Here is a 25,089-nt window from a genome sequence, read left to right as displayed (position 1 = left end):
CCACTAACTTAACCTAAAGCTTACTCTTGGTTACAGTGTAAGGGGGTTGAGTATTGATTTAGATACCTGTCACATAAGCTACATCACCTTGATCAATCAAACCTTCAGCCCTCATTTGGTTGTGCTGATCACAACACGTCTTCCATTCTTCTCTTATCCTGGCCTTCCTCTTCCATGTGCGGCCATGCATTTTCACAATAAAATCTTCCCATCTCTTTGGAGGTCAGTCGAGTTGTTTCAGTTCCCATGGGTACCACTTGGTGACAGCTGTAGTCCATTGATTGTCAGTGAGTCTAACTATATGCCCACATTTTACTGTACCTGCTTTCAATAATGTCCGGCACTCCACTCTGCTGTCTGATCACTTCACTGGGGAGTCAGTCGCGGATTGAAATCCCCAGAATTCTTCTTTCCATCGCCCTCTCCGTGACAGACAGTTGTTGCTCCTCTACCTTCGTCAACGCCCATGTTTCGCTGCCATACAACATTGCCAGCAGTACTGTTGAATTGAAGAAGTTGGCACGTGTTGCCTTGTGGATTTTTCCTTGGAGAACATCCCTGATAGAATTGAATGTGTGCCAGCCAGTTTTCTTTCTTCGTGAGACTTTGCCATCCTGATCGTGGCGCACATTAATTTCTTGGCCCAAATAGTCATAGTTGTTCAACTTCTTCTATTTGTTCTCCCTTGACTATTATTTGGGCTTTTGGCAAGGCATAAGACAGCATACATTTCATTTTAGGGCAGTTCACTTTCAGTCCGTCTTGGCTGCTTTTTTTGTTGAATTCTCACAGCATTTTCTGTAGTTTGATAGTGTTTTCGGCAATCAACGTGATATCATCCGTGAATCTGAGGTGGTTTAACTGCTCTCCATTGACACTGATTCCACCCTTCCAATTCATCTGCCTCATTACCATTTCAAGGCAGGCTGTGACGAGTTTCGGTGAAACCATGTCTCCTTGCTTCACACCTTTTTTGACTGGGATAAGAAGGGGAGTGTATAACAGAGTTATATCCACAGTGCAGTCAGAGTTTACTTCCTTTAATAGTTTGATATAATTTGTGTTGATGCCCTGTTCCGCAAGAGCTTTCAGCACTGCAATGAGCGCTATGTTGTCAAACACATTTTCATTGTCAGCGAAGGCAATGCATAAAGGGAACACACAAATAAGCTACATACTGGTAAATATGTATAATTTATTTGTTTTAAAACAATATTCATGTAGTAGTAGTTATATTTCTCATCAGGTATTCCATAGATGAAATATGAAGGCCGTCTTGAACCTGAACATCACTCAACAGGATCTTCTGAACAATGCATTATTTGCCAACTAGTGAAAAAGGGCACTGTTTTTGCTTTAGTGAACAGGAATTGTCTACAAGAGGCAACCAGTGCAAGATACATTTGGATTTTCAAAATAGGGATGCAACTGATTGAAGACCTGTTAGAATTCTGTCTGAATGCAAGCAGTCATTACCTTGCTGCAAAAACCCGTTATACAATGTTTACACGAGGGTAAAAGTAGCAGACTTTGTAAATCTTTTCATTTCAGCACTCATACATGAGGCTTCATGATAAGATGGCAGCTCCCATGAGTGGAGCACCAGCACTGAGGGAGATAACTTGTTCTGGAAGGATATATAGGGGGAACGGAGGAGGTGTTGTACTGTATGTCAAAAACATACACACTTGCTCTGAGGTCCAACAGGAAGTGAGCAGTCGACATACTAAAAGTCTCTGGGTGAAGATAAAAATGTAAAAGAATAGTAGCAATGTGATGATGGGGGTCTATTATAGACTACCAAATCAAGAGGAAGTGAATGAGGCATTCTACAAGCAGGTAACAAGATTAGCTAGCGTATATGAGCTAGTATTAATGGGGAATTTTAACTTCCCTGATATCTATTGGAAGACTATTACCACAAAACATATGTCCTACAAGTTCCTGGCATGTGTAGGGGACAACTTTCTGATTCAGAAAGCTCAGGAAACAAGGGGTCATCCATTTTTGATCTGTTATTGACCAGCAGGGATGAATTAGTTGTGAACGTGAAGGTGGTCAGAAATGTTGGAGGAAGTGATCATGATCTCATAGAATTCAAGATCCTAAGGAAAGGAGGACATGAGAACAGCAAAACAAGGACACTGGACTTCAGAATGGCAGATTTAAACGAACTCAGTAGGCAAGATCCTATGGAAAGACTAATTAGGTAGAAAAAGATTTGAAGGAGATGGGCAGTTCCTAAAATATGTAATACTAGGAGCTCAACATCAAGCTATTCCAATGCATAGGGAAGATAAGAGCCACAGGACGCCAATGTGGCTGCACAAGGAACAATCTAAAATTCTCAAGGGATACATACAGGAAATAGAAACAGGGGCACATCACCAAGAAAGTATACATGGGAACAGAGTGAGTATGTAGGGACAAAAATCAGGAAATGCAAGACAAAGAATGAGTTACACCTGACAAGGAATGTGAGAGACAGGAAGGGGTTCTTTAAATATGTCAGACAAAAAAAGATCAGGAACAGTGTGGGTCTGTTGCTGAATGAAGACGATGATAGAAGGGCAGAGCTGCTCAATGCCTACTTTGCTTCAGTCGTCTCACAAAAAATAGCATGTGACTGGACAACTAGGACAATAAAGGGGAAGGGATACAGATCAGGATAAGTAAAGAACATGTCAGATCTATTAATTGAATGATGTCAGATTGGAAGGAGGTCTCAAGTGGGGTTCCACTGGGATCTGTTCTGGGTCTGGTGTTGTTTAACATCTTTATTAATGACCTGGATGTAGGAATAGAGAGCAGACTGATCACATTTGCAGCTGATACAAAGCTAAGGGTGTTGCCAACACTTTGGAGGGTAGAGCTAAGATTCAGAGGGATCTTGACAAATTAGAGAACAAAATAAAATTTAAAGAAATGTAAGGTACTACACTGAGGGAAGAAAATCCAAATGCATGATAACTGGTGTTGCAGCAGCACTGCTGAGAAGGATCTGGGAGTTGTGGTGGATTACAATCTCAATATGAGTCAACAATGTGATGCTGTTGCAAAAACAACAACAAAAACACAAATGCAGTTACAGATTGTATTAACAGAGGCATAGCATGCAAGTCACAGGAGATGATAGTACCACTCTACTCGGTGCTGGTTAGGCTTCAGCTGGAGTACTGTGTCCAGTTTTGGTCACCAATGCACAGAAAGGATGTAGAGAAACTTGAAAGGATCCAGCAGCAAGTGACAAAGGTGATCGAAGGGATTGAATGCAAGCCACATGAGCAAAGGCTGAAGGAACTGGCTATGTTTAGTTTTGAAATAGGAGATTAAGGGAGAACATGATAGTGGTCTTCTAATACTTGAAAGGCTGCCATAAAAAGAAAAGATGGAGAACAGTTGTTCTCTCTTGACACAGAGATTCAAACTACAGCATAGCAGATTAAGATTAAATTTTAGGGGAAAATTCCTAACTGTAAGAACAGTAGGACAATGGAACAGGCTGCCTAGGAAGGTCATGGAAGCTCCTTTACTGGAGGAGTTCAAAAAGAGCCTGAATAGCCATCTGTCTTGAATGGTATAGACACAACAAATCCTGCATCTTGGCAGGGGGTTAGACCAGATGACCTTCATTGTACTTTCTAACCCTATGGTTCCATGCCAGCCTGGTGCTCTATTTGCTTACTGGTATACTTGCTGGTACACTGTAACCACAATTCACCATTTAAAGAAGTACAAGTTATGCCAGTTCCCCCCCCCCCCCAGTTTGGCATCAGCTGTGGTTCCCTGAAACTCGCCTCTACTGCAGGACAAAATTATTTTTCATTAAAAAGAATAACAGCTGCAAACAGAGACTTCATATTACTGTTGACATCAGTGCTTTCTTCTGCTTTTGATAGTGCCATGTCTTCTGCTGCTTTTAAGGGTATGTGTGATGATTCATTCCTGCAAATAGGATTGCTAAAAAGGACATCCATATCCCTCAGTTCATCTTCAATAAGTGCATTACAAGCCTTTCTGCTAAACGTTTGTTCCTCTTCAATCCTGTTCAAAGCACGTATTTCTCCATACTTAGCCTCTGCATTGGCCATTGCCACCACTTTCCCGTCCATTACTGCCTCTCTGAAGCAATTTATGAACTCCAGCTGAGCCAGCCAGTGTGCAGGAGTAAAATCAGAATTTGTTGCTTTTACCTTTTAACGCAACACATTACACACATTTTCAGTGTAGCACACCGAATGTCATATGCCTGGGCATCTTTGGGTCAATGCACTCAGTTTATTTTCCATGCAACATTCTCGGTAAGAATGACTGCTTCATACAGATTCTCACCTGTCTGACATGTTGAAACTGTGCTTAATGGATGTCCTTGGGCTTATCACAGAGGAAGCATCTGTACTCAAGATGCATGCCATGGGATCTAGTATAAGGCAAGTCTTTCCGACAGCTAGCACTTGCCCCAGCATCTTCAACTTGTTCCTGGTTCTTGATGTAGTTCCTCTCCAACTTTGCCAAGTTCAGTTTATGGGTGCACTTCTTAGAGCATGTAAGGTGCCAACACACATCATGTTTAATCAAATTCTACACAGTGGTATTCTCCAAAGTTTCAGCTACTAGTTGATACTCTGTCTCCCTACTGATGCATAACAATGAGCAAGACCAAAGTGAAACAAAGGACTTTGTAATAAATTATTTTGGGATTGTAATTATGTTATATAATGTATACTATGTCCATACCGTTTGCAGATGGATTCTGGGAATTTCTTGCTGATGTCTTAACCAGTGCCTCATTACAACTTTTAGAATAATAAACAAATCTGATAATCAATACCATGTCTCAGCTTTTTTGCAGATGATGGCATATCAGCTTGAAGCACTCCTTCCATTTATATAATCTAACGTTAAAAAATTAATCTGGTATCATGTTCTGAGCATTAACTGTACTGTCAGTGGACAGCTCCAAGTTAACTTTGTGAGGGCTGCATGTTTGACATGCCTGTGTTAAAGTATAATTAATACATTGTTTTTTAAACCTTTTATTGAATATATAGCTACATAACTGTTCTGGGTCTGTCATGTTTGGTACCATTGTGTTTGTGGGAAAAAGAGCTTTCGAATGATACCCAAGCTGACCCGTTTCAGGCCACCCTATATTATCAAAATTTCCACCGAGAGACCTGGATTGGGTGGGGTGGGGGTTGGGGGGGCGGAGTGAGTTCCCCCCCGTTGCACGCTGCAGAGGATGACACAATTTAAATTTATGTTTCTGTAGATTTTTATGACTCAGATGACACTTTCCTCTCCTTTCCATCATTTACTTGTCCACAGAATTACACTTGGTCCCAGTCTGAATAGAGGAAAAAAACATTTTCCTAGAATCTTACAATCCCAATGATCTGAAAGTTTACTTCTAACAGCTATACAATTTTCAGAAAGAAATGTGATTGGAAAGTCGACTGTGTCCCTTTAATAATCATATGTTAAGACAGCTTGATAAAGTGATAGGATTTACCTAGGGTCCCATGAAAACAAACAATTACAATAAAAAAAATGAATGTAATGCACACAAATCTTTTTGACTATGGAAATATCAATAATGATGACACTGAACTGCCTATGAGAAGATAAGCACTTTATTGCAGTTTGGCAAACTTTTACCAATCTGGGGACTAAAAAGTTATGCAAATACATGTTAGAAAAATGTGATGACTGTATATTCAAACAGCAAGCAGAGATCGATTTTGTCTACTTTAGGGTTTGCTACCTAATACCAATACACAAAATTCCCACTCAGTAGAATGGGTTACATACCTGTTGCATAATATGTTTAATACTATTACTTACAATGAGTAAGCTCCACCTCAACATGAGGCCCAACATAAGGAATATGCCACATAAGAACAATACTGCCTTAGCATGGTAAGGGCAAGAGGAACTAAATACATGTTTTCTGTTACTAATTTCTATGGTTGTACATGAATAATACCATGTAACAACGTGTCAGATACGTGAGTTTTTTTCTTCAAATGCTCCAAAATTTCACTTGGTCTTAACATTAAACTAACGGGAGTCCTTTGCTTTTCTTTTAGAAGACTGTTTTTATTTTCACTACATCATTTATCAGAGACCTTTGTCCAAAAGAAGCAACTAAATATAACTGATAAGGATGCTAATCATTTCTCAGATAATTCCTTTAATACTCTGGTGGATTTCACCTGGCCCTGATTCTTGTAAGTTCATTTCCCCTACAAAGTGCTTAATTTTTTAATAATTGTGCTACTTCCATCATCTGCTTTTTCCATAGTTAATTGGCAAAAAGTGTAGTCTTTCAGCCATTTTTTGTCAATGGTTCTTTCTTGCTCTAGATATATTTGGCCTAGTTCACTAACGAATGCCTCCAGTTCTTCCCCAGATTCTCTCCTGTGCTAATATCCATGGGAGGCAAGAGATGGTGGAGGATCAAGAATTTGTTGCCACTCCATTCTCTGGGCCAATCTGTGTTGACCATGGCACAGGCAGGATCTGCTATAATTTATGACAGCTGGTTATAGTCCTCAAGGGATTTTACACCAGCTGGGATGGCATAAACCTAGAGCAGGGATAGGCAACCTTTGGCACGTGGCCCACCAGGGTAAGCCCCTTGGCGGGCCGGGCCACTTTGTTTACTTGCCGAGTCCGCAGGTTCAGCCGATCGCAGCTCCCACTGGCCGCGGTTCACCATCCCAGGCCAATGGGGGCTGCAGGAAGCAGCGCGGGCTGAGACATGTTCTGGCTGCCACTTTCTGCAGCCCCCATTAGCCTGGAGTGGTGAACCACGGCCAATGGGAGCCACGATCAGCTGAACCTGCGGATGCAGCAAGTAAACAAACTGGCCCAGCCCGCCAGGGGCCTTACCATGGTGGGCTGCATGCCAAAGGTTGTCGATCCCTGACCTAGAGTAATGCTGAATCATGCCCATTATCTAAATAAATCTACTGTCACAACTGATCACATTCATGCATCTTTCACTAGTTCATGTATATTTATCATATGGTAGGGCGCTTTTTATGGCATGCTAGCATATTTACAAACTGGGGAGAGAGAGGGGAGAAGGGGGAACAAAACCTTAGTCTTATATGCAATACACAAACTGTTCTTTATACAGTATCTTTTTTAAAAAAAACCAAGTGTTTTAAAAATGCATTATTGAATTTCTAAATGTGAAATATTATGTCAAGTCCTGTCATCAACATCAGGAAATAAATGATTATTGCACCTAAAATATGCCTAAAAATTGAGACTTTGTACAGAAATTAAATGATTATTTTTAAAAAGGAATGATAAACCATCCTGAAGAAAAATCTAGAGTGTTCTGTTTCACTTACTTTCCTGATGGGTGTATTTGGACAGTTAAAACTATAATGTTAGAAGATCTCCAGAGAGATATATTTTTTGAAAGACTAAGAAGGCAATTCACTGACAGAGGAACTGGCAGAGAATTGTGCTGGGAAAAGTCCAACAGTGAATTTCACCTGTTGGACTATTTCAGCATTATATCAGTTTCAACATTCCAAGTCAAACTCCAAGGAATTTATTTTCCTCTTGAACAGCTTGTGTCTATTTTTCGGTAATTTTTAAACAATTTCACTATCCTGGTTAGCATCGTATGTTCTCTGTTAATCTTATCAACATGTGGACAGCTCATGGAATTTACGAAAACGGATGTTTTAGGGGTTTAAGCTAAAGAAAATGTATTTGCAGTTAAGATAAATCAAGTAAAATATAATCAGGAGTGGTACTGTATCTTTTTAAAACAATTCTATTTTTATGCATTGTGAACATACTCACAAACCCACCATCATTAACTACACAGGGTCTCATTCACTCTTTACTGAAGTGTAATTCTGTGAATTTCAATGGAGTAAGAGCAGTGTAAACCTGGACCAGTGCAGTGGAGAAATCAGACCCATATTTGGTGAAATCAATATATCTAACAAATCCAGCAGTTAGTTCATTGAACAGTCATTCAATGATTGCGATGAAAAAATCAACATTTAGCAATATTAGACAGTTGCCAGGTATTTCCTTTCTAAAAGTAGGAAAACCAATGGTATCTTAGACATGGGAGAAGGGGGGTGGGGGTGTGGATGCCTTCAAGGAGGCACAATTGATACAGATGCTCTGATGGGGCAATCTCCTTCCACTGGAACTGAAGCAGAGGTTGAGGTGTGCAGCCCCAACTCCCTGCCCCCTTTGAGGTAACATGCATCCCTGCAGTCTCAAAGAGGAAGCAGTCCCTACACTCGCCAAAGCATAGGAGTTGCTATTATCCCTGTTCTTCGTGTAAGGTGCATAAGGTAGTGGAAGATTCCCTGAGCCGTCTTCTCTACACAGCACCTATGAAAAGGTCCATCACAACCTGTCTCATTGTGTGGGCAAACACTGATTTTATTAGTAATTTAAAGGTTGCTCTATGACACATATAATATCTGAGTAGCTCACATATTAGATATTAAGGAATTTATCTTCGCATCAGCTACTCCTGAGTAGAAACTTATTGTGAATGATTTGAGGAGCACTTTGCATTACTCTTGTAATTATTCCATTATTTAAGTTACTCAGTTCCATATTTGTATTGCTTACATTTTATTTATGTCAGTGGAGTGCCCTCTTTTTGGTAAGGCACCTCACTTTCCCTTGTCTTTAGTACTCTTTGGTTTTGATAAATGTCATAGAATCAAAGAATATCAGGGTTGGAAGGGACCTCAGGAGGTCATCTAGTCCAACCCTCTGTTCAAATCAGGACTAATCCCCGATTTTTGCCCCAGATCCCTAAATGGCCCCCTCAAGGATTGAACTCACAACCCTGGATTTAGCAGGCCAATGCTCAAACCACTGAGCTATCCCTCCCCCCAATTCAACAATGCTGTAAACGTCCCAACAATACAACCTTTGTATTTGTCCAATTATATTACACACACACACACGCACACACACACGCACCCTATACATGTAAACTTGACCAGAACTTCTACAGGGTATACATATTTGCATGTTTCCTTTCTCTAAAGACCTATGGCAGTCACTGCAGATCAAGTACTATGCTCACCTTAATGGCAGAAAACCAGTTTAAAATGCTCAGACAATGACAAATGGCTGAACAGATTTTTCTCAAATTTTTCAAACACTTTTATTTCATGGACAAAACCCACATGAGATGCATCAACCCAAAATATATTTGGGAATAAAGTTGTGTACAACTGAAATGCCACTGCTGGTGTGCTGTATTATAAAGAGACAAATTTAAAACCTTAAATGTATTTATGTATGACTGGACTTTAATGAAAAGTTTGGGTTCTCTGTGTTTGTTTTTACCATTTTTTACCACTTTTTAATATATGCATAACATTCAAGTAAACTGTCAGATTAATAAAAACAAAAGCCTGAGGGCATTACCAAATTAATTTTCAATTTGTACAGTAAAGCCTCAAAGAAAGTGCTTTACAGTAGAAATTACAAAGCAATTATTGGCAAATCTAATCCATCATTAAAATAATATAGACAATTGTGTGCATTATTTTTGAGTAACAAAAGTATTAAGAGCACTTTGCATTACTCTTGAAATAATTCTATTATGTAAAAAGAACAAGAGTACTTGTGGCACCTTAGAGACTAACCAATTTATTTGAGCATAAGCTTTCGTGAGCTACAGCTCACTTCATCGGATGCATAGAATGGAACATATAGTAAGAGATAGATAGATAGATAGATAGATAGATAGATAGATAGATAGATAGATAGATAGATAGATAGATAGATAGATAGATAGATAGATAGATATAAGTTGGAAGTTACCATACAAACTGTGAGAGGCTAATTAGTTAAGATGAGCTATTATCAGCAGGAGAAAAAAAAAACGTTTGTAGTGATAATCAAGATGGCCCATTTAGACAGTTGACAAGAAGGTGTGAGGATACTTAAGGAAATAGATTCAATATGTGTAATGACCCAGCCACTCCCAGTCTCTATTCAAACCCAAGTTAATGGTATCTAGTTTGCATATTAATTCAAGTTCAGCAGTTTCTCCTTGGAGTCTGTTTTTGAAGCCAAGCTCTAAGATACCACCGCATTTGCTCCAACCCCTCAGACAGAGACAAACACCTACAAGATCTCTATCAAGCATTCTTAAAACTACAATACCCACCTGCTGATGTGAAAAAACAGATTGACAGAGCCAGAAGAGTACCCAGAAGTCACCTACTACAGGACAGGTCCAACAAAGGAAATAACAGAACGCCACCAGCTGTCACCTTCAGCCCCCAACTAAAACCTCTCCAGCGCATCATCAAAGATTTACAACCTATCCTGAAAAATGATCCCTCACTCTCACAGATCTTGGGAGACAGACCAGTCCTTGCTTACAGACAATCCCCCAACCTGAAGCAAATACTCTCCAGCAACCACACACCACACAACAAAAACACTAACGCAGGAACCTATCCTTGCAACAAAGCCCGATGCCAACCCTGTCCACATATTTATTCAAGTGACACCATCATAGGACCTAATCACATTAGCCATGCCATCAGGGGCTCGTTCACCTGCACATCTACCAATGTGATATATGCCATCATGTGCCAGCAATGCCCCTCTGCCATGTACATTGGCCAAACCGGACAGTCTCTACGCAAAAGAATAAAGGGACACAAATCTGACATCAGGAATCATAACATTCAAAAACTGGTAGAAGCACACTTCAACCTCTCTGGCTGCTCAGTAAAAGATCTAAGGGTGGCAATTTTGCAACAGAAAAGCTTCAAAAACAGACTCCAAGGAGAAACTGCTGAGCTTGAATTAATATGCAAATTAGATACCATTAACTTGGGTTTGAATAGAGACTGGGAGTGGCTGGGTCATTTCACATGTAGAATCTATTTCTCCATGTTAAGTATCCTCACACCTTCTTGTCAAATGTTTAAATGGGCCATCTTGATTATCACTACAAAAGTTTTTTTTCCCCTGCTGATAATAGCTCATCTTAACTAATTAGCCGCTCACAGTTTGTACGGTAACTTCCAACTTATCTGTATGTATATATATCTTACTATATGTTCCAATCTATGCATCCGATGAAGTGAGCTGTAGCTCATGAAAGCTTATGCTCTAATAAATTTGTTAGTCTCTAAGGTGCCACAAGTACTCCTGTTCTTTTTGCGGATACAGACTAACACGGCTGCTACTCTGAAACCTGTCTATTATGTAAGCCACTTATTTATCTTAAGTATGATTTATTTATTTTAATTTAGTGTCCTCTTTAGTTTCCCCTTTTCTCTAGTTTTACTATATCATATATAGAAAATTCCTGGGTTCTGATGAAATTTCATTCAAGAATATTTTAGACTTCCCCAAAGTACAACCTTCCTTCATTATTGGCAAGCTGTATGTATGCTGACTCAGATATACATTTAATCATCACTGTTCTCTCTTTGCTCTTTCCGAAGAAATATCTCATTTTCTTATGAATCTCAACATCCAGAAATTTGCTGCCAAGTTTAAATGATGGCAACTGAAATCAAAGCAAATCCTCTTGGATATAAATTCCACTTTGTGCATGTCTAATTAAATGGATAGCGTTAAACAGATACAGTGAAACTATTCCATTGCTGTTCAATCTGGGACTTCGCTGAGTGATGTTCAGACATTGGTTGTGCCATACCACATAACAGGGCAGAACACAAGAAGGTGCTTCTGAAAGCAAGCACACCAGAACAACAACAACAACGAGACCTACCCCTCATTTGATATATAGAATGAAAGAAGTGACTTGCAATCACTACTGACCTCGATTCAACCAGTCAACTTAGAGGTCTTCATCATGTCACCTAGAGGGAAATCACTAGTGTCAGAAGTTGTCTACACAGGCATGAAGAGTAGGTATTCCAAGTCTTACAGGCCTATGATAACCAGAAACCTTCTAGAGCAGAGGTTCACAAGTCGTGATCCACATAACACTTGTGGATGATGCATGGATTGCTAGCTCTTTCTCCTTATTAAAATGACAGCTAAAATATATCTGGCACTTTCCTAATATTACTTTTCCATGTAAGCAGTTGTCATAGGTAGAGCTGGGTGATATTTTTTGTTTTTTGGCAAAGAGAAAGCCCACATAAAAATGTGGGGATTTTGGAGGGTGGGAAGGAAATTCTTTCAGGAGTGAGGCACCATTCACAAAACAGCTGGAGGAGGTGATGGTGTTGCTGTCTCCCTTTTAAGCTTCAGTCTAACTGTTAGGGCAGTCATCTGCCACATGGGGAAGACTGGTTCAGTCCCCCCTCAGCCTGATATAGAGAAGGGACTGAGTCTCCCACATTGGAGGACAGTGCCCTAGTCTCACCCCAGAGGATATACTGGGTCTCTCTCAGTCTCTCCTGTGGAAGTTGTTCCACTGTGTATAAATAATTAAATAGTAACTGGAGCAGAAACATGAACTTGGGTCTCCCACTACCCAGACAAGCTCCCTAACTACCAGGCTAGAGAGTCATTCTCACTATCTCCTTCTGGCCCAGTGACCTTCTTCAGAAAGATATAAGGGATAAATCAATCTTCTATTATGCTTGGGGTTTCTGAGTTTTTTAAAATGTTGGTGGTAGGAGAATGAAAATTCCACTTCTTTAAAGAAAATCACATTTGACAGTTCTTCATCAAGGGCAGAAAAAAAAAAAATGACAGCCCAGATGGGGAATAAACGGCATTTATAAAGGCATGGTCATTGCATTTCTTAAATTGCAAAAACTGACACTTTAAATTATTTTAACCATTAAAAAAGTAACTGAACAGGATAGATAAGAGCACAAAATTAATAGGGTGAAAAAACAAAAAAAACTTACTGAAAGCACAAAGACTGATCAGCCTTTCCCTGCATTAACTCCTCAAAATGGTTTCATAGATGATTTAAAATAGAGTGACTGTGAAAAGGGTAAGATCAAGGCAGAATTTAAATATTTCTTCTCTATTTTCCCATTTGAATCAAGTTTTGTTTTTGGAATAGAAGAAACTATTCAAAATGCAGGACCGTAGCTCAAGAAGATACTATATAACAGATTTTATTATGCTCTGCCTTTCAAATCTGGAAACAGTAGCATTTTCTCCAAAACTTGCCTCACAAGTTGTATTAGACTTTTCTTTCATATTTCTAAAGATAGCATTTGAGATTCATTTCCAGGGGCGGGGAATGAATCCTCAATTTAAACTGTCTATTTTTGTTCAGCTGACATTAAAGTGATCATCATATAAAAAAAAGTTATTTCTGAACGATAGGGGGTGAACCTCTGCATGCACCACTGAATACCAAGCACAAAACTTTGTATGAAAAAAGATTGAAAATGCAAAGAGAGAGCAATGCTCAACTAAAACAGTTGAGGAGAGTTGGGATGACCCCATAGTGAATTGACATTACTTTTTGCTGGAGAACATTTTGGAGCTAGATCCTAAGTCCCTCCTGACCCCTGAAGAGATTAAGACGATAGGAGAGCCCCAGTGGACATAGGGGACAGAGACTTTCTTGCATGCCTCTCTTCCCATAGAGATCTGCAGCCATGTCAAGGTCCACAAAGGGGCTCTAAGGTCCAGCCAAGAAGGTCCATAAGAGGGCTCTATTTCAGCCATGCCATTACAAGAGTAAACTTTAAAAAGGATTAAAGATTGGGGAGCCCCTGAACCCATCAAAGTGGGGAAGCTGAGTCAATGCAGCAAACTTCTCCTGCCCTAGAAGACACCCCAAATAAGCAGAAGGTGGTGGGACTTTAGGAGGTTAGGAGATGCTGGCCAGGATATGAGGGGTAGAGAGTGGGAGTACTTACTTTAAAGAGTAGCATTTCCACCTTAAAATTCGGCAGCAGTTAGTGCTGCTAGTGTTAACCTTTTCTCCATGCAGTCTGCTCACAGAGGGAGTAGGGTAAAGGCACCGTCCGCATATGGTGGCATGACTCCTAAAAAATACTTGTGCTACCGATGGGAGAGAGAACCTAGAGAGCCAAGTGGACATCTGTGCAGCTGCAAATTATTTCTCCTGAAGATGTGTAAGGATCTAGGGGGCTGGGAGGCCACCATCTCTGACTCTTCCATTTCCCCCAAACTTCTCTCCTCTGAAGGGAGCGTGGGAAGGAAATTCCATGAGGCGAACTGCGTCTTGAGCCCTTTGTCTGCTACCTCTTACCACAGGAGAGTACAATAAGATTTTATGTTCCTAAATCACTGTAGGCAGGGACACACATTTGAAATGTCTCCTAAAACTAAAATATTGATCTATTCATACAATTATAAGGATCAGGCTTGAGTCTAAATCTCACAATGAAATTTTTAAATCCCTTTCATGCTGCTAGATGCAGAAAGACTTAGTGAGTTGGAGGACTGTCTAATCTGTAAGCAGGTTAAAAAATATATATCTCATATTGTTGTCTTGGACCCCAGGATACAACGATTACTTTCTACAGCATCCAACTTTGACATTTACTCATTGTGGAAAAACATGTACTACTTTTTGAAATAGGTTTTTCTCACTATAATCTCACCACAAAGGCACTTAAGAGTCTGAAGGTAGTAGTGAAGATAAAATAGAACAATGCTGAATAGACAGTCAAGTATCAAAACACTCTTGCTAAAAGTTTGAACATATGTGTGCACATGTGAGTGCGAAGGCATACATGAGCTAATATTTGTATATACTCCAGCCATCTCTGTATCAAGATGTTAAATCCTAGGCCAAAAAAAAAGTGTTTATGAGTCTCCAAAGGCAAGAAATACAATGCAGCTGGCACAGGCATGAAAGTGTATTAAACCTTACCAAGACTCTTCAGAAGTAGACTACAGAAAATTGCATCATCAGTGTAATGTTATGTGGAGCTGGCTTGTTATGCAAAGCAAAAATATTTCTATTTTACTTCACTTAAGATTTGTTTGCAAAGGCAATAAAGTAAGCTTTAAAATTCTCACACTGCAGGCATTATATGCCCCTGATATATTGTAAGGAGAGAGCATTAGAGTCAAAACAGTCTCTTTCTTTGGTCAGGACTAAGGCTAGCTGGAAAACCTGTATTCGATTTTCAAAAAAATTGAGATATTGAAATTTGTTTGTGTTCTGATGTGAAATGCAAATGAGACTTTTCTTTCTTTCTTTCTTTCTTTCTTTCTTTCTTTCTTTCTTTCTTTCTTTCTTTCTTTCTTTCTTTTTTTTTTTGGTGGAAAAACAGAGACCCACAGACCCACCCTACAGTTGTCCAGTGGTTAGGGCAGGCCCTCGCCGGGCATATGGGAAAAGAAGCTTTTGATTCAGGCAGAGCAGGGACTCGAAACTGGTCTCCCACATAACAGGCAAGCGCCTGAACCATCAGGTTATAAAGTTAATCTCTCCTGTTGGAGCTGTTCCACTTTATATAAATAATTAAATATTCAGTCAGCCAGAGTGTGAGAGGCTGACTCCACAGCCTGGTAGTTACAATACTCAGCTTGGATATGGGAGACCCATATTCAAGCTCTTGCTCCAAAATCAGGCAGAGCAGAGAGAAACCAGGTCTCCTGCATCCCAGATGAGTGCCCTAATTACTGAGCTTTTGGTTATTCTGGGATCACTCTAGTTTTGAGAAGAAATTCCATCCTGGACCAGAGAAACATTCCAATGAAAGTTTTGTCAAAACCAATGAATTTCCATGAACCTTTTCCTTTTGACATACCATTATTTTCCAACCAAAAAGCCCCACAACCCATGTCAAAAAATTCCCAGTCAGCTCTAGATGTGACCTGAGGGTCAGCACTTTCCTTTGCTTCATGCAAGGGAAAGACTCCACACATCCTTCACCAGGAAGAGTAGATAAGAGTGGTTTCAGAGTAGCAGCCGTGTTAGTCTGTATTCGCAAAAAGAAAAGGAGGACTTGTGGCACCTTAGAGACTAACCAATTTATTAGAGCATAAGCTTTCGTGAGCTACAGCTCACTTCCTCAGATGCATATCGTGGAAACTGCCTTTTTGCAAAAAGAAAAGGAGGACTTGTGGCACCTTAGAGACTAACCAATTTATTAGAGCATAAGCTTTCGTGAGCTACAGCTCACTTCCTCAGATGCATATCGTGGTGACTCACTGGTTCTGTGACTGGACCCACTGCCACTTCCACTGGGGCTGGAAGGAAACTGCATTCCCCCAAAAGAAGAATTAGGAGGAAAGTAAGTAAATTAGCATTCACAAAGTTTCCATTCCCCTAATCCAGTTGTTCCCATGATGAAGACCATGAGGCCCTTTTGTAGTTGTTACACATATTTTTCAGTAAAGATTCAACAAGTCATATTGCATCAAAGAAATTTTCTGGGGCCGAGAGGGGTTTTGCAGATTAGATAATACTTTATGAATATAATGTACACACACTGTTTCTACTTAGGTGACAGTCCTTAATTATCTGACAGAATCCTAACTCATTTCTCAAACAGCTGTAAAAAAGCACAAGATTTGGGAACTTTAAAAATGAGTTTCTGTATATTAAAGAGACTGACTGTCAGGTAGATGGCTCATATATCAAATGGTTGTCTGGTGCCATGGGATGTACAATTCTGCAAAGTGTTAGCTAAATTATCCTCTCTCATTCACGAGAACAATGCCCAGGGCCTTCAGTGGAAGCCCCGAAAGAATGTCTGAAGGGAAAGTTTAAGTTCAATACCATTTTAAGTTTACAGCAAATGGATGACCCTTAGGTACTTCTAAGGTACTTATTTAAGTGTGGAACTTGCTTAATCATTATACTGATTGGATTATCTAATTTGTAGTTGCTCAAATACCATTTACTCAGTTTTGAACTCTGTAAACAGTAATAGCATGTTAGGTGATAAAGACCCTGAAAAATCCATGTTAGAAGTCTGGGTTTCCCTATATACCCAGAAGGTGTCATCACTGCTCCACAGAGGTTTTGTAAACAGCATTTACCTTTACCTAGAAGCTAAAATGCTTGGCTCTTAAAGGAAGAGGCTTATAACTGACAATGAGCAACGCTGTCTTCACATCCTAAACACTCAAGCAGTCTGAAGTAGATTCCATTTAAAATAAGAAAACCACCTGTAAATTGGATGATGAACCAAACTATAGCATTGACCTTTTAATTCTTCAAAACTAGACAAGTATAAAGCACAGCAGACCACTGAGCCTTTGCAGATCTCAATGCAGGATTGGAGCCTCAATGTGTAATTTTAGAATGAGGGGATGTTAAAATACTGTCTGCAGCAAGTCAACAGGTCTGAATTTTCAAGGAGATTTTAAAAATATCTTCTCTGGAAGCCACTCATAACAAATGGGGAAACCTAGTATAATTAAATATAATGATGAGTTAATCCTTGGAGGAAAACATATCTTTGACTGATCCCATCAGGAAAACCTTGATAATCTCACTAAATCGTTTATATTTGCTTTCCTTTATTATCTCTAAAGTCATATGGCAACAGTGGTAGGCATAGCTGTTTAAATCTGTTCTTTACACTACAGAGTATAATGTAGGGCTAAAAGGATGTAGAAGCACCCACTTCCATGCAAACAGGAATATATGTTTTTTAAAGAGTGTATGTAGCTACAGTTAGGGTGTTTGGGTGTCTCCCCAACCCAGGAGGTATTAATACTAAGCCCAGAGTTTGTTCAGGCCCTTTCTTCAGGGTACCATTTACTGGTTGCACTGACCATCTTTAGTAACCCCCAAAATAAAACACTTCAAAATAAGCCCAACAGCTACTTTCCCCCTGACTCAGAGGCTCCCTTCTCAGAGCTTCCCTGCCCCCTGGCCTACCACAGGAGTCAACCAGTTTCCTGTAAATCCCACTACCCACCCTTCCAGCCTCCATAGGAATCAGATGCTCATCAGTCAGTCACCTCATCCCTTTATAGCAGGACCTGATAATCCCCTCTACAAGGTCCAAACACCAATTTTTGAAGTGGCTCTGCTTCTGAACAGAATTGGCTGGCCTTTGAGGGGAAGACTAGCCTGCTACAACAAACAAATGTATGTTTTAAATAATATTGGGCAATACACCTTCTAAATGCTTTTGCGAATGGATCACTTTCCCTTCTAGTGTGCACAGAGGGGCATGAGGTAGGATCAGTGTCCTCCTAAAATCCTGGCTGTACACTTCTGGGCAAGGAATATTAGTAACTCCCCTACGCAGACTGCAGAAAGAAATGAGACACAGTCACACCCAGTTATCTTCCCTCACTGGATCAGAGACCCCATGCAGTATGCAGCTGTACCAGAGAAAATAAGTCAAAATGTTGACATTAGAACTTAAGAATATAAGAACATAAGAACGGTCTTATTGGGTCAGACCAAAGGTCCATCTAACCCAGTATCCCATCTTCCGACAGTGGCCAATGTCACGTGCTTCAAAGGGAATTAACAGAACAGGTAATCATCAAGTGATTGATGACCTACCCTATGGGGTAGATTCAGCAAATCACTCATATGACTAAACCAAGTCCATCGAAAGCCAGGCAGAAATTTAAAGAACTACTGTGAAAATTTGTCAAAATGGTTTAGCAGTCATTCTAATAAAACCAAATAAGATTTTCATGGATTTTCATGAAACATACTCAGATTTTTGAAAAACTGTTTCCAGTTTCACAAACAAGAACATTTTCGTACAGGGAGCTCTTGGCAGACCAGTACAGTGCCTGAATCACTACTGCTTATTCCTAAAAGTAGGCAAGCTAGCAGGCCATAAGAGGGCCTACGTAGCAACCTTAGCATAACCGAGTCAGGAGGGGAGGGGGTTTGGGTGCCACAGAAAGGGCAGCTTGACCCCGGTGTCCTTCCTGATGAGATCTCTGTTGAAATTGCTGAGATAGGCATTTTAGGAAAACAGGAAGCTTGTCTATATATGCCCTCAGGGATGTGTCTGTCAGAGCCTCAAGGCATGCAAACTCTGAAAAAACACATCTGGCTCATTGATGATCAAAAGGAAACCTCTTGCTTGACCTTTGAAATTGCTTGCTTAACAAGTTTTCTTTGAGTGACGTGTTATTGTAATACTAATGAATAAATAAGGGAAGAAAGTTTGGGGTAGTTGGACTCTTCGGGGATTCTCCCTGTGGACACATCTTGGGGTCCCTACTGGCAGATGGAAGATTGGCCATCGGAAGACTTGAGAGGCACACCCAACTTTGGTAATTATTGAGGGTTGGGGGTGTTTTACTAACCTGTTGCGGACATGAGTAAGTGCTTGAGACTAAGTAAAGTATAGCTTTAAGTGACAGCATTTTTGTGTTGTCCTGTTTGTGCCAGCCATCTATTGGTCAGACGGCCATGTCCCCCTTGATTTATTTCCTGACACCACCATGCACAGCGTAAAGTTACCAAGAGTTTTGGGTTGAAAGAACCGCAGATAACAATTTTGACCAATACAAACCTCCTTTTGTTAGCAACATTGTAACCAGCTCTACTTGTTGTATATTGCGTATATGACAGATCCTCATAAAAATATATTGGGTGTTTCCCCAATTTTTCAAACACTGATTTTTGGGAAGACCTTCAACTGACATTTGAGAAACCACATTACTAAAAATACAAGATCTAAGAAAAAATGTACTTTGGAGAAAACTCCATGGATTTAACAAGAACTTTGTGAAATTAAATGAGGAAAGACAATGTGTCTTTAGGCTGATAACTTTAGTAGCCTTGAACCTGTAATATGGCTGCAATGTACACAGTACAAAACTGTTCCAAAAGATCTATAAATAGCAAAAGAAATGCATCTGGGTGGGTTTCAAACATGTATTTACAAAGAAACACACCTAGATAATTTGTCAGAAATTTCTGAACTTTGCTGCTAGCTGTAACCTATTTTTAAAGATGACTTTCACGTTTACTCTTCCTCAGCCCAAAGCACTTTAAGTGTGCAAATTTAAAACTTAATACTTTGACCCAAGGAAATGGGCTGCAAACAACTGCAAAAACATTCATTTTTTATCATTCAGCCTACTAGAACCTGAGTTTACAATCATCTTCACATAAAAGATTGTCATTATAAAATATTATTAAATACAAACCTGCCAACCAAAAGGAAACCATTTTTGTCCACAATGGAGAACATTCAGCTTCCCCCAACACTTCCTTTAAAGTCCTGTTATGGTGGTAAAAGCATGTGACTTTAGGAGTCCATCCACAACACCCCAGCCAGAGTGCTTTTTGCAGAACAGTGCTACCAGCTTTGTCAACTTACACCAGCTGAGGACCTGGCCCTTAGATTAAAAACATAGCTTAGCTCACAAGTGGACATGAATTTTAGCACATTTATCCTTGCTCATTTACACAAAACTCACAAAATCACTACAAATTTGGTCCAAATTACAGGTCTTTCCTCAAGAGTAGATGAAGAATGGAGCAAAAAAAGATGATGCAAACTCTGATGAGCATTACCACCATACTGATCTATTATTCCTTGGCAATCCAGTTCTGTTAGTTTTATTTCTCATGAAGACCAATTTACACACTCTTTAAATGTCTATAAAGAATGGCTGTTAACATTAGAGGTACATACTGTCAGACTCAACTACCATACAGATTCTGTATGCCAAACTTCCAGCTATCTTTAATGGATATATTGAGAATGTTGGTCCATCACATATGCTTTTCAGCTGGTTTGAAAATCCACTATGACAAAATGGACTAGGACACAGACACCAGAATTTAATATTATCTAATGGCCAGATTCTGTTCTCAGTTACATCAACTACTAAAAGCGTCTATCTAGAGGAAGTCATTGGATTCAATGAATTTATTCTAGATTTACACCAGAGTAATAGAGATCAGAGTATGGCAGTAAATATGTTGCATGGGAATCTCAGAGCAACTGCTCTGTACATTTTATAGACGAGGGTTAGGTCTCTTAGCAAGGACTCTGCATAGTCCACTTGGCCTGCACAGTGCTTTTGACAATTGTTTCAGAAGTTTAACAAGAACAGTTCCTTCACCACTTTCAGCAAATTGTTCTCTATGACCTTTTGAAAGATAAAACTCAATGATATACAATGATAAACTGAAAAAATTGTTAAGGTTCCTACCAGCTGACTGCTAGATCATGGACTTTTAAAGTGCTGCTCAGCCTGTATACTCCAGATTTCAATGGTCGGGTGCATTCCTTGGCACGAGAAAGAAAAGGGTTCACTTGAGTATCTATGGGAAATTCTGAATCCTAGGAAAAAAGAAAAGTATTCATTCTTGGGATTACGGCACAAGTTTGTGTAACAAATTATTTATCAATTTAATTTTGCATGTATACAGTTTTGTCTATTTTTTCCGTTGCTCACTATTGGTTCTTCACCATTGCTTCTCGTAAACTGCAGTCAGCCTCCAATCCTGCAAACACTAATGCATGTACTTAAAGCTATGCACAAGTATGTTTACAGCATTGGTGTCTATAAATGATTACCCTGAATATACTCAAAGACCTAATTATTTGTTTCTTTAAACGCGTGTTCCATGGAGTATGTTTCTGAAGCAATGTTAGTTCTTAAAAGGAGCCCAAACCCCACCCTTCTCTAAATCTGAAGCCTGCATCTACGCTGCTCAACACAGCAGAACATTTTCAAAGTACGATGCAAATGTACACTGTAAATACTGTGAAATATAATGGAAAATGATGACCGAGGTCTGCTGTCATTTATACCCATCCAACGTTACTGAAGTTTATGCAGGTGTATGGACGTAAATAAAAGAAAGAAATGGGTCTCATGCTTTAATTCAAATTGCCATTTATGAACCTGCTTGGGGCGGCATATATGTTGCTGAAAAGTGAAATTTGTTAAGCCAGCAGCACAGCAACACAATAGAAAATGTAACCAAAATTCTATATGCCACAAATACTCGTTTCATAAAGCACAAGGTGAACTTCAGAGTACAACTTGTTATGCAACATGTTATTATTTAACCAATAGAAATCTTTTTATATTGTTTAGCCAGCACTAGAGCAAGAAGTTTAAGGACGTTGCTAATTTGCTAATTTAAAAACCCTGGATTCAGTCTAGGGTTGCCAACTTTCTAATCGCATAAAACAAAACACCCCGCCTCACACACCCCCGCCCCGCCCCTTCTCCGAGAGCCCGCCCCCCACTCGCTCCATCCACCCTCCGTCTGTCGCTCACTCTACCCCACCCTCACTCACTTTCACCGGGCTGGGGCAGGGGGTTGGGGTGCGGGAGGGGAGTGAGGGCTTTGGGCTGGGGGTGTGGACTCGGGGGGGGGGGGACACGGCGATGAGGGGTTTGGGGTGCAAGAGGGGGCTCCAGGCTGGGGATGTGAGCTCTGGGGATGAGGGGCTTGGGGTGCAGGCGCGGGCTCAGGGCTGGGGTGTTGGAGAGCTGTGAGGTGCAGGCTCTGGAAGGGAGTTTGTGCGTGGGAGGGGACTCCGGGCGGGGGCGGGGGTTGGGGTGCAGGGTCCCAATGGTGTTTACTGTGGCTCCCAGGAAGTAGCCATCAGGTCCCTGCAGCCCCTAAGCTAATGGGTGGCCAGGGAGGCTCTGTGCAGGGCCCTCGCTCTTGCAGGCACTATCTCTGCAGCTCCCATTGGTCGCAGTTCCCAGCCAATGGGAGCTCCAGAGCCGGCACTCAGGGTGGGGGCAGCACGCAGAACCTCCTTGACTGCCCATGTGCCATGGATCCACAGGGACCTCATGGCTGCTTCTGGGAGCTGCGTGGAACCAGGGCAGGCAGGGAGCCTGCCTTAGCTCCAGGCCCCCACTGCGCTGCCAACCGGACTTTTAATGGCCCGGTCAGCAATGCCAACTGGAACCCCAGGGTCCCTTTTCAAAAACCGGACACCTGGCAACCCTAATTCAGTCCTGCTCTGTAGCAAACTCATTTTCAGACCAATGTGGCTTTAAACCACCTTTACACCTTCCCCATTCTTCAACCAATATCGTCTCCAGTGTAATTTAGAGCTGCATTTGCACTATAATTTGCGCGCTGGCTAAAGCAGTCCTACTTATGCTGTTCACTTTTTACTTACTCCTGTTAATTTATTTTGGGGGAAAATTAGGTCATTTATTTTTTAGGTACCAAGGGCCAGATTTGCAAGGGTCTGTCGGTGCCTAAAGATGCAGGTAGCTTCTTTTGAAAATCCCACTAGAAGTCTAAGTGGATTAGGTGCCTAAATCCATTGAAATCAATGGAATGCAGACACCTAATCTACTCAGGCACTTCTATAATTCCCACTAGGCACCTATCTGCTTCTTTAGGCACCTAAATAACTTTAAAAAATCTAGCCCTAAGGCCCTGATCCAAAGCCCATTGAAATCAATGGAAAGAATACAACATTGACTTTAATGGGCTTTCAATCAGATCCTTAAATATAGTGTTATATATACCTATCTTTCAGCATCCAAGACTGAACTTTTTGGCAGACATTTAGATTGTATGTGCAATTTGTTATAAAGCAAAGATACCACAGGAATGATAAAAACTTAGATTAGACTAGTCTGCATTGTATTAGACAACCAGTACAGAATTGTAGTACAGAGATGGGTTCAAATGCACAACCAGGACTGGATTTCAAATGCCGAAATGTTCCATGGTGTTGAGATTAAGGATTTAGGTCTGACCATTGTAAGGATGGGACCAGTAGCAAAATTTTAACCTGACACAGATTTCAAACATTCCAAGGATTAGGATGTGTTGAGTCAGGGATTTTGTCTAAGCCCATCTTTAGTAATAAATTCGTTTTTTTAAACAACTACCAGAAAAATAAAAAAGGATTACTATTTACTCTTCAGAAAAGCATATTTTTTCTTTATCTAGGACAATACTGCTAAACAGTTGATATGTCTCTATATCCATATGGTTTTACAACCTCACTTCTCTGATCAATGTAGACTCTCAAACGTTTTCTAAAGACTAATCAACCAGCTAGAAGATTTATTACCTGCTCTAATTAGCCTGGCTACATGGGCTTTATTAAAAACAGATTGTCATTTAAGAAGTTCAGGAGAGTACTAATCTTACACAATATACATTAAGGACTTAAAAAAAAGTCCTTGTATCCTTAAAGGAATTCTAAAGATTTAGCTGACTGTACATGTTTGCAACATTCATAGAATATCAGGGTTGGAAGGGACCTCAGATCCCTAAATGGCCCCCTCAGAGATTGAACTCACAATCCTGGGTTTAGCAGGCCAATGCTCAAACCACTGAGCTATCCCTCCCCCAAAGAAAGTAATTTTTCACCCCAGATGGGACTTGAACTCACAATCTCTGGTTTAGGAAGCCAGTGCCTTATCCTTTAGGCCACTGGGGCCCTGAACAGTCCCAAAATACACTGGTGAAAAGAAGTTTCATACAGAAGAATAATTTATAGTGTTCTTTAAAATTCCCATCACCCAATAAGATTAAGAATGGAACAGGATCCACATGTTATTATCTGAGTATTATCTGAGTATTATCGCAGGGTTACGGACATTCTTTTTAGTGTTTGCACTAGTTCTTGAACTCAGTCAGGATTAAATTGAAGGAATAAGCATCGGGCAATTAAATTCCAAAACTGCAGAATATTAGGAGGGTATCATTTTAATTCACATTTTAAAACCACTTTATAATTCATGTTTCTTGTTACAGAGTTCTCTCACCACTTGGTATCCCCTCATGGTCAAGAATGACATAGCTGTTCCTCACTGTACTAGTGCCCCTTGTTGACAGTCACTCAGGTGCTGTGGCAGTCGGGGTCTCAAACACATGGTCCACGGGCCACGAGTTATTTGCTGCGGCCCACCAGCAAATAACTTGCACAACCCACCAGGTGTGGGGACCTGGAAATATCTCGCTCAGAAAAACCTATACTAACAACTATAACTATACTAACTACTAACAACTACAAAACAAGAAAACAAGAAGAAGAATTAGACTAGGTAACTACACTAGGGGAACACTTGCAAAGCAAACGAGTCACTGTTCCAATGGCTGCCACGGACGGTAAGAAGGAACTGAAGGGGGGCCGGGTCAGCAGGGTCATATATTGAGCGCCATGAAGGCGCCACTCCAGGGTGCTCCCCAGCTGACCCGACAGGAGGTGCTAAGGGAAAAGGTTTCCGATGACCATGCACGTG

At 40.4% G+C, this 25,089-nt stretch overlaps 1 protein-coding gene across 6 annotated transcripts in view; it reads right to left on the bottom strand.

The window, feature by feature from the left end:
• The window catches only part of SPAG16 (sperm associated antigen 16), a gene marked incomplete at its 5' end in the record, with an annotated part of 730,962 nt that overhangs the window by 592,481 nt on the left and 113,392 nt on the right, over positions 1-25,089 (bottom strand). For all 6 annotated transcript variants that reach the window (XM_084643191.1, XM_084643189.1, XM_084643190.1 and 3 more), the window contains one exon: positions 21,058-21,188. In XM_084643191.1, coding sequence (XP_084499317.1) covers positions 21,058-21,188 — 131 coding nt within the window. The remainder of the gene's footprint in view (positions 1-21,057; positions 21,189-25,089) is intronic.

Source organism: Lepidochelys olivacea (genome assembly GCF_965140295.1).
Source record: "Lepidochelys olivacea isolate rLepOli2 genome assembly, chromosome: 11".
Classification (NCBI taxonomy): Eukaryota; Metazoa; Chordata; order Testudines; family Cheloniidae; genus Lepidochelys; species Lepidochelys olivacea.
This window is presented reverse-complemented; position numbering and strand designations above follow the sequence as displayed.